General features: G+C 26.6%; 1 protein-coding gene across 1 annotated transcript; it reads right to left on the bottom strand.

The window, feature by feature from the left end:
- Window positions 1-1,097: 1,097 nt before the first annotated feature.
- Window positions 1,098-3,195, bottom strand: LOC110607385 (ethylene-responsive transcription factor ABR1). The gene is made up of 2 exons (XM_021746485.2): window positions 2,431-3,195; window positions 1,098-2,213 (listed from the first exon to the last, which is right to left on the bottom strand). Exons 1-2 carry the CDS (start codon window positions 2,945-2,947, stop codon window positions 1,354-1,356), a joined length of 1,377 nt encoding a protein of 458 aa, XP_021602177.1. The 5' UTR covers window positions 2,948-3,195; the 3' UTR covers window positions 1,098-1,353.
- Between the last annotated feature and the right edge of the window lie 13,640 nt (window positions 3,196-16,835).

The raw sequence follows: 16,835 nt of genomic DNA, 5'->3' as shown, positions 1-16,835 counted from the left end.
GTCTTATTTTGAGGACCCAATCGGTCAACATTAACAAAGTTGCTTTCGATTCCATGCATTGGGAGCTTGGACGATGCCAATAAGAACAGAAATTGGGAAGGAAACGAATTCATCACACCAAACCAAACGGAGCCTTCTCTAAAACGAAGGATATAAACACGTTTTTTGTGTTTCTTAGCACGCACATTGTTTCCCACATTCCAATGCCTAAACGACAATCCTTTTGGCGATGCGACATTCAAAAGATACATAAAATATTCTTTGGTGTAACCAATGAAATCTGTCATTGAGGTTATTTTTATATGAAAAATGTGTTAATTGGGTATATTTATTACTTTATTTATTTTAAATATATTAAAATAAATTATTATTTAATTTATATAATTTAATAAAATTAATTATAGATAGAGTATAACTTATTTTATTTATTTATTAATTAAATTATTTAGTGAACTCTAAATCAATGAAATTTTGTTTTTTTAATTTGTCATTTTCGCCCCGTTCAACTTTACCAGGAACTGTTCATAATTTGGGTAATATTCAAAGAGATTGACCTTCGATTTCTAAAAGATTTTAAAGCTTGTAGAAAACAATTTTTTTAAAAAAAAATTCATGTTCATTTTTATATTTTAATATTAAATATAAATTAAAATTAATTTTTTTATTTCCCATGTGAATGAAATAGATTAGCAAATATTAATGAAGACAATTTTGATCGATCCATTGGCCTAGTTTAAGTAAAATTCCACTTTAAAAAAAAAAAAAAATTTTAAAGCTTTGAAGAAATTTCCAAAATTCAATCATTGACTAATCCGCCAAAATTCCACTTCCAATAATAGAAAATAACAGAAAATTAAAAGCACCAAAGCCTACAATTCAAAATACCATTGGATTCCAAATTGGCCATAAGATTAAGACTCATTAATCAACAGAAGCCACACAAGCAGAGGTAAAAACAATAATTATTATTTATTAATAATATTATTATTATTTACTACATTATATTAAAAAAAAGATGAAATTTAATAAATTAATTCTATTTTAATTGTGACGTATTTAAATTACAAAATTATCTTAATTTTGCTGGGGAGAGAGAAGAATGTAAACATGAAATCTATTATGAACTATGGATTCCAAAAAGTTGAGTGTTGTTCTTCACACCATGATATGCTCTCTCTTTTCTCTTTATACTAACAATATCTAAGAAAAAAGAGAGTTTTTTTTTTTTAAATTGCCAATGCTCCATGCAAATACAGAGGAAAATTGTAAAAGTTAATGACACCATGAATATTCTAAAATTTTCAAAAATAGAATTAAAAAAAAAAACTAAAAAAAAATATGTGGAAATCAATTTTAACCGGTAGAGGAAGGGTAGTGACTAGAATCTGACCACGGCGGCACCGGAAAATCTGAACCAGTGGGTGGATTCTGATTTTGGGGGGACTGGAAATAACCCAATTGTTGACCAGCCAAAAGCAGAGGAAATGATGCAGAAGTTGTAGATGATGATAAGGATGATAATGACCCAGAAGAAGATGCTGCAATTGAAGGAGCTGCAATGGAGGAAGACAATGAAGAAAATGAAGATAGAGAAGACGACAGTGGAAAATTTGATTGTAGAGAAGCCAATTGCTGATTATAGATCATCTGCTCTAGCAAACTCGAAGCTCCATGCAAGTCTCCAGTGCTCTGTAAAAGCTGGGAGTACTCCCAGTAATCTCTCATCGTATCAGATTGAGACTGAAAGAATTGTGGTAGGATGGCCGCCTGCGGCGGCGCTTGTGGTGGTTGGGATGGCATTGGCTGTAGCTGCGATTGTGGCTGACGACCAAAGGGGATTTGGGAGACGGGAATATTTTCCATTGGAGGTGGCAATACTCTGACATGTTCAGGGAAGTTTAGTTTAGCTCTGTTTCCTCTAAATCTTAAAGCAGCTTCGTCGTAAGCTCTGGCGGCGGCCTCAGCGGTATCGAATGTGCCAAGCCAGACTCTTGCTGCTTTGTGTGGATCACGTATTTCAGCTGCCCATTTTCCCCAAGGCCTTTGTCTAACTCCTCTGTATCTTCTTCTTCGCTCACCCGTTTCTTCATAGGATACTGTTTCGGTTAACGACGTCGGCGGTGCTGTGGCGAAGGTTGTGGCGGTGGTCGTGGTCGTGGTCGTGGTCGTGGTCATGGTGGGGACTATAATTGAAGCAGCTGCCTCTTCTTTTACTGGAAACATAAAGAGGAAGATATTTTATTTGCTTTGAAGCTGAGAGATTGATGAACTGTTCTATTGATTTGCAGAAAGATGATAAATTTTAAGGCTTTTGCTTTTGAATGAACGAAGACAACTATGTTGTTCAACACATGCAATATTTGATGTAATTATAATAGAAAGAGATAAAAATCACAGTATGAAGGTAGAAAATAAATAAAAAAACCTCACCAGTTGCACCAGATGAAGATGAATCTCCTTGAGAACTTCTGAAATCACCAAACCCTCGATAAACCCTAGGCATAGATTGAGTTGCACCCACTTCTTCACGCCCTCTCTTTTGTCCAATCCAGAAACCAGAACCAGAAGTTGACGAATAAGCAGACAACGCAGGAGAAGAAGAAGAAGAAGAAGAAGAAGCAGAAGCAAGTCCAATACCGCCATAACCAGATGTTATTACACTTCCTAAACCAGCCCCATGTCCCCAATCACCAGCTCTTTGACCCGACACCACATGAGAAAGAGCTGAAACCATTGCAGACATCTCCCCAGTACAGCCGCCATATCCAGGAAACATAGTTGGCGATTGTGTAGGGACTTGTACTGGCTGATTTAACCCCGATTGTGAAGTTACAATTTGTGGGTATCTCTGATGATCATCATCATCACCGCTATCTGTAGTAGCAGGAGACCTGCTGTACTCGCCTGAGCCTTTCTGGTTCGCCACCTTCACATTCAACAAACACATGAAATATGAAGATGAGAGGAGTTACAATAATGGAAGCAAAGTCGTTTTCTTTTTCTTGTTTTTTCCTGCCTTTTCTTTTCTCCTATTATAAATATTTTTTTTTTCAGCAAAATAGGAGTCCCCTTTTCAAAATTATAAAGAAGGGTGAGGATTTTATATGCTGATAGAGAATTCAAACTTGATCAGCCGCCATTAATACAGTAATCACTTGCAGAGGCTCCAAGGGCGAACAGATATATATTCATGATAAATATGTAAAAGTTTTTATATATATTTAAATGAAATTTAAAAAGAATTTTAAAAAAAAAGGAGTTTTTGAATTGTGAATACGTTCACACCAGATCGTGGAGACAGACAGAGGATACTTATCTTGGAATGAAACATCATCAACCGACATGCTGGTTTGCCTTTGGGCTTTGTTGTAATAAAAAAAGGATAATTAGCCCATAATTATCAAATGGGCTAATGAGATTATGAATTGAAATATAGCATAATATTAAGAAACAGAGCTTGGACTCTGTAAAAAATGACTGCAGATTGCAGAGACTGCTGCTGCTGCTTCTCTTCTTTTCATTTTAATTTATTGGTGTTATCTTTTGACTTGACTTCATTCTCGTGTGAACCAAAACTAATGCATGCATAAATCAGAAATCATCTGATTTTTTAATTAAATTAAAAATTAACCCTTGGTCTATTGTGATTTTTTAAAAAATTGTATAAATTTTGTTATACCATCTGTACGGTCAAAGCACGTCTCTACGGTGAGCCATGTGTAAGGACAAAGGACTCAATACTATTCGCCTAGGGCTTAAAAAAAAATGGAATCATTCAATTCAAGGAGCGGGAGAGGAGGAAATGAATGTACACATTCTGTTTGATAAATGGTCAAAAAGGAATTATTAATAAACTAGAACTTGCGCTACTCTGGCGAGATTTTGGCTGATATAACATCAGAACCCAGTTGCCAAATTGGCAAGCAAGTGGTGTGGGCGTGGATTAAGATTAGGATTTCGGTTAGAATTAGGGTTAGGATTTAGCTCAAGTTGATATTCGGTGGCGATTGTCTTTTCACAGTGAATTAGGGTTTGATGTGGGCATTTAAAGATTTGCAGAGGGACCCAGATTGGGATTAGTGATGTGATGTAATTGATAATGATAAGGTGATTTATATGGGTGAATATAAAATTAAAAAATTAAAAATAAAGGTGAAAGATAAATGTCAATTTGGACTATGGTCAACTCTAAATAACACACGTGTACGTTTGAGTAGGTGGAGGCTATGTGACGTGTGGGGTAAGGGGTAGGCCCATGTTAGTGACCTACAAATAGAAACCTAAGCATCTAGATTGCTTAAGAGGAAAGGTATTCTCTTTCTCATCTTTGATAATATATCTTTTTCTTATGTATTATTTATTTATTTATTCCTTTATCTTATAAAATTAAATTTATAATTATTTTTTATACCTATTAAAAGATTATAACTTTTCTCCATAACTAGACTTTATTTAAGTTTAAAATTTAAATTCATCCTCAAATTTTTTAAAAATTTATTTATAAAAAAATAAATTTAAAATTCTCAAATAGTTTTCAAAGAACTCAAGAAATAAAACCCATCAAAGTATGAAGAGAGACCTTCTCCATCAACATAAAACACAAGCGGCTGTTTTGTCAAGATCTAAGCATCATCGTCTACATTGGAAGACCAATACCCCCAGCAGTTACAGTCTTATATAAAGAAGGGCCGCTATCATACTGATTTAGTTTCAATCAGGGGCGGAGGAAGGGTACGGTAAGGGGCACGTACCTTATCGGCAATCGAAAAATGCTTTGAAGGGTGATAAAAGTATCGCAGTGGCGCAGCCGATGGTGCCGCAGCAGTGCAGTTGCAGTGCCTTACCAAAGAGAAGTCCTGACTCCGCCACTGGTTTCAATACCTATATATTCCACCGCTATAAAAAAAAAATTTATATAAATTATTAATTAAAATATATAAAATTAAATAAATTTTTATTTTACTTAAATAATAATAATTATATTTAAAATATATTGTTAATATGAATCGGATTTTAATTTTAATAGTTTAATTTTTATGGATATTCGTCTGTTTTATATTTTAAATTAAATTTATTTTTGTTTTTCATTTATTTTGTTATTCTTTTAAATAATAATTTATTTATTAACTTTTGAATAATTACACTCAAATCTTGAATATTGCTTTTATTCCATAAAAAAATTATTTTATTTTTTATCCCTTCAATTTAAATCACTCTTTTTTACTTTATATTTTATTCCATAAAAAGGAAAAATGAGAATATTTTATTTTAATGTAAATTATTTATTATTTTCTTTAAAGGAGTGAGAATTAAAAAGGAAATGTTTATACCCAAAATCTAGTGATGTGAAGTTTCTCCACCTACTTTACTAAATTACACATTTTAAAAAATTTGAAGGAAAAGAATAAAAATATAATAATAATATCATATATATATATATTAATAATATAAATAATTACTATTATTAATATATAGAAAATACATAATAATGAAAATTATGTATGTTAGTAGTTTTTAAACATTAATATTTATTTTTATTAATAATTTTAACTTTTCTTGCAGTATAAATATATTTTTTATAATAATATTTATATTTTTTTGCATATAATAGTAAAAAATAAATAATGTTAAAATTTTTTATTTAATTTTTTAAAATTTTAAAATATAAATTTAATCTTTTAAATTATATAAATTAATTTAAATTATATAAATTAATTTAAACATTATCTATTTGACAGTTTAATATATTTTTTTTACAGTTAAATATCTATTTTTTTAAAAAAACTTCCCTTTCACTGCTTTATATTTTTGACGCATTATGTAACTAAAATTAATAAATAAATACAATAAAGATAAAACACGAAAGCGTGATGTTTCTCATTTGGGAAATTTTAATTAATTTATTTTGAGTTTGCGTCACTAAGATTTCTTCTTTTTTTCTAATTTTTTCCGCTTATGTCGGCAGAAGGTCCTTAATCTTATCCCTGCAATGCAAACGTGGCGGTTACGATGTACATGTAATATGTGGGACCCAATTTGAATTTCCCACATGATTTTAAATTGCTTGTTTTAAAAATAAAAAATAAAAGGGAAAATTACTTTTTAGTCCCTGAGGTATAGCGTAATTAACATATTCGTCCCTCTATTTTTAGAATCCAACACTTTCGTCCCTGAGGTTTAATTCCGTCAAAATTAGAGATCCCTCCGTAAAAAATGCCGTTAGTGATAGGAAAAATGACTGAATTACCCTTTATAGAACTCAATACTTTAGTCCCTGGAATTTAATTCCTATAAATTTATAGGTCCCTCTCTCAAAGAATTGAAGGAAAAAATACATTTTTGTCCCTAAGATATTACATAATTAACATATTTGTCCCTCTATTTTTTTGAATTCAACATTTTAGTCCCTAAAGTTTAATTTCGTCAAAATTCAAGAAAGAAAATCTCAAACTCAATCTCCATAAACAAATAAAAATTTTAATAAATTTAAGATTCAAATTCAGCAAAAAATAATAAAAATCAAAATATATAAAATTTAAATTATTAAAAATAAAAAGTTAAAACTCAATATAAATATTTTTTGTGATGCTGTTCATCATCGATCACTGCTCGCCATTTTAAAAATTCAGTAAAATGTCTCTGATATTTTAAAAAATTTACTAGTTAGTCTTTCCGTTAATTTTAGTCGTTAAGTATTATAAAAAAAATCTAAAATTCTCATGATATGGAGTGACTAATTAGTAAATTTTTTAATAATTTGAGGGACTAATTAATTTTTTTTCTAAACTATAGGGACTAAATAGTAAAATATTTAGTGATAAAATTAATAGAGGAACTAACTAGTAGACTTTTTAAAATGTTAGGGATATTTTAATATATTTTTCAAAATTGAGGGACTAAGTAGCGAGTTTTTCCATACTATAGGGACTAAATAGTATTTTTTTTATTTTATTATTGATAAGGGTATTTTTGGAATTATATTTATTCTCTTTCCTTTGACTAGGTGAAAATCATTGACTTAACAGAAATTTTTGACGGAAGGATCTTGAATTTTGACGGAATTAAATCTCAGGGACGAAAGTGTTGGGTTCTAAAAATAGAGGGACGAATCCGTTAATTACGCTATACCTCAGGGACTAAAAAGTAATTTTCCCAAAATAAAAACATGATTTTAAATTGCTTAATGAGTTTGCCTCTTTTTTGTTCAACCATGTCAACAAAATTTACACAAATCTCTTTTGAAAAATAGATTTCTTTTATTTTTTAAATAAAATTAAAATTTAATTTTTATAAATAAAGTAAATATTTATTGAGATATTTTATTTTTTAATAGATTAATTTGGTGTTAATATAATTTAATTTATTATTATTTAAAATGATTTTAAAATAGTTATTTCAATTTTCTACAAAAATTATAATTTAAAAATAATGAATTTAAATTTTCACTACTACAAATTTGTCCCTTTAATATCATATATTGTTAAAAGTTTAAAATATATTATTAATAAAAATTATCATTAAGCATAAAAAATTTGTACATTTTTAAATTCGTTATAATATTTATGAATTTTATTTATTTATATATATTATAAATTTAAATTATAAAAAAATTAATTATAATAATTTAAATATAAATAATAATAAAAATTTTAAAATTTAATAATTTAATTATATTATAGCTTATTATCCTACAATTATTTTTAATTTAAAATTTTTATTTAATAATTTAACGTTATAAAATTAAATTTATATCAATAATATTATCTTAATTTTGATATTTTTATTTATTTATAATAAATATTAATTTTTTTACTTTAATATTCAAATATATAATTAATAATTAAAATATCAACATATTATCTAATAATTTTATATTATCAAATTATTTATATTTTTTATAATAATTTAGTCTTTAATTTAAAATTAAAACATTTATTAAAAATTATATTTTTAACAGAATTAATAATATATAAATAATAATAAAAATTGAAATGTAATACAAAATGAGACTCTAAACTATTAAATAGTCTATATGAATAGAATATTATTTTAAAATTTTTATTATTTGAAAAGTATATATTATTAAATTATTATTAGTTCAATCTTAATACTTTTAATATCCATTAATTAAACTTCAGCTTATTATTTTAATTTATACTTTAAAATATGAATTTATTATTTTAATATTTTTTAATATTTATCTAATATTTAAACATATTATTTTAATAATTTTTATTTTAAAATTAATTTAGTTGTATTTTAATTTAGTTAGGTATTTCTTTTAGATTTTTCTTAATAAGATTAATTTAAATAATAAAATTATTATCTAATATATACCTTTGTTTAAAAATTTTATTTTTATTATATTTTTATATATTCTTTAAAATTTTCTTCATTAACTATAAAATTAATTTAAATAATAAAATTATCATTTATTTTAAAAAGTTAAATTTTAAATAATAATTTTAAAAAATTTAATTAATTACATATATAATGATTAGTTTAACTTAAATTAATTTGAAAAATAAATATTACTTAATAATAAAATTTAAATTTAAAAAATACATTAATCTAATCAATACAAAATATAATTTTTTATTTTTTTAATTTTCAACCAATCAAAATAAAGATAAATATATTATTTAAAAAATTAAATATCAATATATTTTATATATATCTTTTAAGTTTTTTTAACTATCTATAAAATAAATTTAAATAAGAAAATTATCAACTACAAAATAATTAAAAGCAGTCAAGGGTATTATTGAAAATAATAAACTATAAGTTTAATTTAAATAATAAAATTATCATCTAATGTACATTCTTGTTTAAAAAAATTAAAATTAATATATTTACAGATATATATATTTTTTAAAATTTTCTTAATTAACTATAAAATTAATTTAAATAATAAACTATCAATTATAAAATAATTAAAATTAATTATAAATAAATAAAAAAGCTAAAAATATTATCAAAAATTCTAATATTCTATCCTTTCGTTATTATATAATATAAATTATACTCATAAATTTAATCTGGTCATAACGGTATTTAAATTTTATATTCTATTTCTTATTTAAAAAATATATATATATAATATAAATTAATCATTTTTAAAATAATTCAAATTTGGTTGTTTGTTTTTATTTCAATATATAATTAACAAAATTCAATGATTCCAAAAATAGTGTTTAATAAAAGTTAAAATTTGGTAAACCCAAAATCATAGTCAAATCAAAGATTTCTTTTTAAAATAAAAAAAGGGTAAAAGTGAAGAAATGCAATCGGAAAAGGATAGTTTTGGTTTGGTAGGTGGAAAATGGAAAAGGGCAAAAGGAGGTTAGGTTCAAAGTTCTAATTTCTTTATAAAGTATTGGAATAGTATAACAAAACGTGGATCCACGTTAATCCCACAAACCAATATTTATTAATTTTAATTATTAAATATTATAAAAAATTTTAAATTAAAAAAATTAATTAATAATTTTTTAAAATTATAAAATTAAACCAACGAAAATAATAATTAATAAAATATCAATAATATTTAATATATTTTTTAAAATTAAACAATTAATTAATAAAATTCAAGTTTTCCTTTTTATCTTAAACGACAAAAAAAAAAATCAAGTTGTCACTTCTTATTAGATATTATTGTCCTTGTTATTTTCTTTTTTGTTTTTTTAAGGAAAAGTTATTGTCCTTGTTATTTTCAATTTCCATGTATTTGACTTTCACATGTTTTAAAAAAAAAATTAAGAATGTGATGCTCACCCATTAAGTATGAAAATTTTCCATTATAATTAAATGATTGATAATAATTCATAAATTTTAATTAGCAGAAAATCAATTAAATTAAATTTTATTTTAATTTACTTCGATTTAATTTTTAATTAAAATTAATTTAATTTTTATAAATATTATAATTATAATTTTTAAATTTATTCGATTCATTTTTAAATCAAATGCATTGAAGGATAAAATCTTATTATAGTATGTTGGGGATTATTTTTCAAAAAGAAAGATTCCTTTTGTTATGTTAATAAAATAGTAATTAATTATTGTAAAGTTGATTTGCAGGTGCATGAACTTACTGGCCACGTGTAACAATAATAATAATTTCGTCCTTTTACTTTAACGGTTAAAAGAGCTGCACGTGTACATTAATTAATATTCCTCAGATGGAAATTTATTCAGTAGATATTTGCTTTTTTGTAATAATAATAATAATAATAATAATAATTTGTTTGTGTTATAATTTGTAGGGTTTACCGACTTCAATTAATTAACCTCATGCTGAAAAAAATAAAAAATAAAAAATAAAAAAAAATTAGTGGAGTAGCTTTTGGGCATTGTGAGAAGAAGTTCATTGAATCATATCACCGACCTTTCATTATCAACTTGCCCAATGATCTATCTCCACTGTGGCTCTACTGCTCCAGTACTGGCATTGGAGCCCCCACTCATAAAAAAAAAAATCACAAAATTTCATAATTTGAAAAAAATTAGATAAATTTTTTAATAATACATTTTATAATGATATTCTAAATTAATTTGTAAATCCATGATGTTGATTTCAATATTTGAATAAATGTGTAGGTGGTAAAATTTGACTTTACCTATCAATTTAATTTAAATTTATTTCTAAATACAATATTTTACAATATTAAAAAATAGAAATTATTTTTAAAAAAAAGTGTAATAAATTTTTATACTTTTTTAAATTTTTTAATAAACATGTGTAAAAAAATAAAGAGCGAAGCTGAAGCTAGGTAGCTAGTGGCCTAGAACCAGTAAATCTAAGTATGGTAAAACAATTTAATAAAGTTAAAATGTCAAAAGGTAATATAAACATGCATGGACACTTTCAAAACCTAGTCTTTCTCGAATGTCTATTTCAATTTTGTCGGCTTATTAATCCTCTAAGATTTGATTTATATTATATTCAAACTAAAAAAATCAATCGAATCAAATTAATTTAAAATTTTAATTTAATTTTTTATTAATTTCGCTTCACTTTAATTTTAAAATTTTAAATTATTTTAATTTAATTTTAATTAAAAAAATTAAATCAAATCGATTAAAGAATAAATTTTAAAATATTAAAAATAAAACGTAAAAAGTAAAAAAAATTTATTAAAATTTCAAATCGATTAAATCAAATTAAATTAAATCAAATCGATTCAATTCGATTTAATTTTTAATTAAAATCGATTCAATTTGATTTTTATAAATACAAAAATTTTAATTTTTAATTTATTTAGGTTAGTTTGATTTTGAATCGAATAGACGGAATGTTATTAATGAAATTTCAAGTTAGAATCCGATTAAAATTAATTATATAAAAAAAAAATTTTATATTTTCATTTCATATTAGAAATTTTAATAATATTTTACTAGCATTAGGAAAAAAATTATTATAATTAAAATTTAACATCTATTTATATTATTATTATTGTTATTATGAATTTTAAAGATGATTTTAATAATCATTTAATAAAAAATCATTAGTTGTAATCTCTCTGAATTTGCCTCAAGAGGTTAATAAAAAAAAAGTCTAATTATTAAAAATAAAATATAGTTTATTGCAAATGAATATTGACCTAAGAAGAATGCATAGAATATAAAATTGTTAAATGGTTATTGTCAATTCCTAACACCTAACTATTTTTTTAAACAATTCATGCCATGCGAATTAGTATACATATATATATTAATTAATTTATTAATATAGCATAATGATAAATTTAAATCATTATAAATAAAAAAATTAATTACTAATCTCTGTAAAACTAATTAATTAATTAATTGATTTAAAAAAATTCATTAAAATATATTTGAAATATTAAAAAATATACTAATAAGTTTTTTATTAATTTTAAATAAAAAAATAATTAATTGCTTAGAAAATATATCTGAATATGATAATAAAAAATTTATCGTACATTTAATAGAGTAAATACTCACGTTAAAAATCTATTTAACATATGTAAAGACGGTTCGAATTTTACTTGTAATAATAGAGGAATGATGAATTTTATTGACAAATGTCACGAATAACTGATCGTTTATTATTAATAACGACAATAATAACTACAGTTGTAGCCGTTATTTTCTTATAATATTATACATAAATTCAAAAGTAAATAGTGGTGAACTATAATTAAAGTTATGTAATGTATCAATAAGATAATAAATTTCATAATTAAAGAAAGCAAATAGTACAAATTAATAATTATTGACCCAAATGAATATGACATATAAATCTCCAAATTTAGGCGTGGGATGACTCTTTCAACATTACAATTATGTTTTGTCCTTTTTGCTTTAGAAGAAAAATTAACCATAAAGCATTAGCCAAAAAAAAAAAAAAACTCTGCTTGTTGCCATTTATTTTGTCATACTGACCATAATTTAGACAGAAAATTAACAAAAAATTTTTAAATTAACTTATTAGTTTAAATTTAAATATAAAATCTATCAATAATTTTTGTTAATATGTCATTTTTTATTAATTAAATATATATATTGGAGTATATATAAGAATTTTTTAGAAATTACTTTTTTTTTTTTTTCTGTAAATTGTGATTTTAGGTGAGATGGATTTGGATCCCATAAGTCATTGAAAAGCAAAATCATTGATTTAATTAAAGATTAAAAGGGAAACAAACAGTATAAAAGATTCTTTAGCATTTCATGCAAGAAAAACACAGAATTTTCTTAAGAAAATGGAATGAATGTGGCTTCCCTTCTTTTCCCTTTTGTTGATTAATGTGTAAATTGTGAGAGAAGCTTTCTGAAAGTGATTTGTGGACAAATCAAATTAAAAACATTGAACCCAGAAACATGGGTTTAATTAAAGTAGGGTTGTCCAAAGATTTTACCATTTTTTTTAAAAGATCATCATTATTAAAATGGAATGTTATGAAACCTAATCTTACAAAAGAATCAATTTTAGTTATATGAGTAAATTACAAATTAGACACATTCAAGTTTGATTCTTAAGAACTAATAAATAAAAATTTAGTAAAAATAAAATTTTAATTATAATCGTATCGAAATCGAAACTAAATATCTCATTAATAAAAAAAATAAAAATATTTAGATTTATTTATTTTATAAGTAAATTTGTGATGTGATTTCATCTAATAAACACTAACCGTTAGAGACTTGAGTAGAGGAGAGAATGTGATACCATTGTTAGGCTCAAGATGTGACAATTTGAATATTAAATAACAATAATAAATTTAATAAATATTAAATTAAAATATTTATATTAAAATTCATATACTTATTTTAAATAACTTTATATAAAATTGATATAAATATTAAAATTTAAAATAATTATAAAAATCATTCTTATATCAAATTACGAAATAGAGAAAAAATTTAGCAAGTTGGGGCATTGGCATTTGGTTATTGAAAAAAAAAAGATTGGCTTACCATCAAAATAAGGCCTTTCTTCAATTAAAACAAGGGCTTTTTTTTTTTTATAGTAAGAGATTAGGCGACTAAACACTCTGAATATAAATTTATTTAGTAAGTTGTAATAACTTTTAACTATTAGACTAAATCAATGAAGGTATAAGAGGACCACTTTGCTCTTCAGTCTTAGAATTGAATGTTGATTGATTTGGAGAAAGTGCTACAACCTAGAACTAGAAGATGCTTCTTGCCAACTTGTCTACTTTTGACCAAGAACCCCTCAAATATTAAGCTGCTTTTGGTAATTAATCATATTTTTAAGATTAAAAAAAGTTAAATAAGCATGCAGCGAGCATAAACTTTAAAGCTCCAATGATATGAAAATTCCATCAGCAAAGGATTGGCCAGTTGCCATAAATCTGAGTCACCTTTAGAATAATTATCCCTTTACCAAACTAGCCAAATTGTATACAAATCTTGTAGTAATAGCATGCCTAAAGCAATCTTTTAGCATGTTTCTAGATAATCATCTGTCTATATAAGTATAATTCCAATTAGTACCAACAACATGACACATTCTTTCCCTTGCAGCCAAAAAAAATACCCTTTTTAAAATATCTATAGAAACACAAGTGGGCAACTGGAATTGCTATTCTTTTTCTTTTTCAATTACCTACAAGAAGAGGATAAAGATCGTCAGAGGCTTACCATTCATTTATACCAACGGAACTGCCTTAAATTGCCTGTAAAATGAAGTTAAACTTCCCTATTTAGAAAAGATACAAACTAAAAATGTGTTATACTTAGGACCATGTGAACATTTAGTCTAGAAAGCTGACTTTGAAAGTTTGTTGGTGTTAATTGTCTGCACAAATAACCAATGGACAAAAATAAAAGACAAGTAATCACTTGGAAAAGTATTAGTGGGAATGAGAACTTGAAGCATGTAAAGGGGATTTTAAGATCCCATATGGATTGAAATTGAGAACATAATATCTAAAAGTATTAAAAGATAAACCTTTCAAGTAAAGAATATGACAATGCAAAGTTATGGATCAAACAATCTGTTATTTCTGGTCAAAGATAAAGATGGTCATCTTATCTATTGCTCATCAATCTTCCTGTTTGAATGATCAACTTTCACTTGCTGGTATCTGCAGAATCCAAACTGTTGCTTTGGAACACACCAAAAAAAAAAAGGGTTCTTGTAGCAACTAGCTTTATCTAAATGGAAGTGAAATTTCATCGGTCGTGATAATCATGATTTATGGACTGAAAAAATGAATCTACACGATTTTAACTCCAATCATTTTCACATCCAAAAAGCTTCATTTTCATAAGTGAGAAAGCACATTCCTGCAACACGTCTAGCTAAGAACTAATCTCTGTGAAACTAAAACTTCACATGAGCTTCTAAACGATAAGATCTAGATCGTCTAGTTTGTAAATTCCTCCAATTCTACAGACTCCAGGAATCAAATTTCGATCTCTTAAAAAGGGTATTTAACAAAATTTTTATTGAAAAAATGAACCGGGCCTAACACCTCTCAAAAGTCTAGAGGGAGATTATAACGGTGACCTGCTTGCTTGCGGATTTGCGCGCGCAAATCCGTTTCACATCAGGAGATGATAAGGAATTGAAATTGAATATAATAGCTACCACGAAATTACTAAATAACTTGGATTAACTATTTTGGGTCAAGTGGAAAGTGGGTTTAAAAGTTATTTGGGCCAGTTCGGGCCCGGCTGTTTCAATTGGTATCAAAGCCACCTCGGGTCAGACAAATTGTGCGGAGCTAGTGGGCCTGCGAGGAAAGGGCTACCCGTGAGAGACGAGGTGGAGCCGCCCGAGACACTAGCGAACCACAATACCCAGTTGCAACGAGGACGTTGCAAATTTAGTGGGACTCTTCGTTGCAAATTTAGTGGGACCGAGTGTAACGGTGACCTGCTTGCTTGCGGATTTGCAGCGCAAATCCGTCTCACATCGGGAGCCCAGTTGGAATGAGGACGTTACAAATTTAGTGGGAACGAGTGTAACGGTGACTTGCTTGCGGATTTGCGGCTCAAATCCGTCTCACATCGGGAGCCCGGTTGCAACAAGGACGTTGCAAATTTAGTGGGACTGAGTGTAACGGTGATCTGCTTTGCTTGCAGATTTGCGGCGCAAATCCGTCCTTATTCGGGAGATGATAAGGAATTGAAATTGAATATAATAGGTAGCACGAAACTACTAAATAATTTGAATTAACCATTTTGAACCATGTGGAAAATGGATCTAAAAATTATTTGAGTCAGTTCGGGGCCGGCTGTTTCAGAGATTGTCCAAATCCTTATATTTATTGCTAAATATTTGTCCCAAACCAATGTGTAACAACAATTTTCTATAACACAGCAAAGCCACTACATCCATAAACTGTAGAACCATTCCTTACCACTTATCTTATATCTATCTTTCCAAATGATTATCATATCACCATCCACATCATCTTTTACAATGAAAGAATGACCCCACATAAGATTTTATCTGAAAGTTATTATTCTACTATTGGTTTACCAACAGCGGCGGATGTTGTATCTGTATTGGCCACTCTAGCTATCACCATCAAAGAAATTCCCCACATTCCTATCTCATTCCAACAGATATGGTAGTAATCCCCACTCATTAGAATAACCAAAATGTGCTTGTGCACAGCAACAAACCAGATATGGGAACTCAGCTTGGGAAAAGCCAAAAAAGAATCATAGAAATTTTTTTAAACTACTAAAAATGGGACCTACAAGTTGCCGAGGACCACACAAACAATGATCACTCTTCAATTTGAAACTTTTGTCATTAACTTTTAAATGATAGCACACACCACCCCCTCACATGAGAAATTAAAAAATACTTGTAAAAATATATTATACATACTTTGTCCTGACATATTGGACTTGATGATATTGTCTATGCCAAACAATGTCAAATGACATGCGATTTTGAGTACGAATATTTGAACTTAGTGTGCGCCAAATGATTTTTCAAATTTGGTGGCCATTAAATATTAATAAATAATTGCTACATGGTATGGGAAGTCATTGAAAGAAAAAAAGATGATACTTTATTTTTTTCCCGATAATAGCTTGTGCAAAATAGGAATGAACAAGTGAAATGACTGTTCAAAGGAGACAAAGAAATAAACAGGAAGACGAGCTTATAAATTACAATGTATACAAATATAGCTCTTCCCCCATACTACATGTAAAGTTAAATATAGAACCTAAAGCCCCTATTAGAAGAAATACAATGATGCATATCAATTACTGAGACTCGAAATGCCCTTCTTTGCATGCTAGGATGATCCAGAGCGAATTAATCAGCATTATCATAAACCATCAAGCATCAAACATATCATTATATGGCCATCATA

Source organism: Manihot esculenta, chromosome 2 (genome assembly GCF_001659605.2).
Source record: "Manihot esculenta cultivar AM560-2 chromosome 2, M.esculenta_v8, whole genome shotgun sequence".
NCBI lineage: Eukaryota > Viridiplantae > Streptophyta > Magnoliopsida > Malpighiales > Euphorbiaceae > Manihot > Manihot esculenta.
Note: the sequence above shows the minus strand (reverse complement) of the source record. Positions and strands in the feature narration are given on the sequence as shown.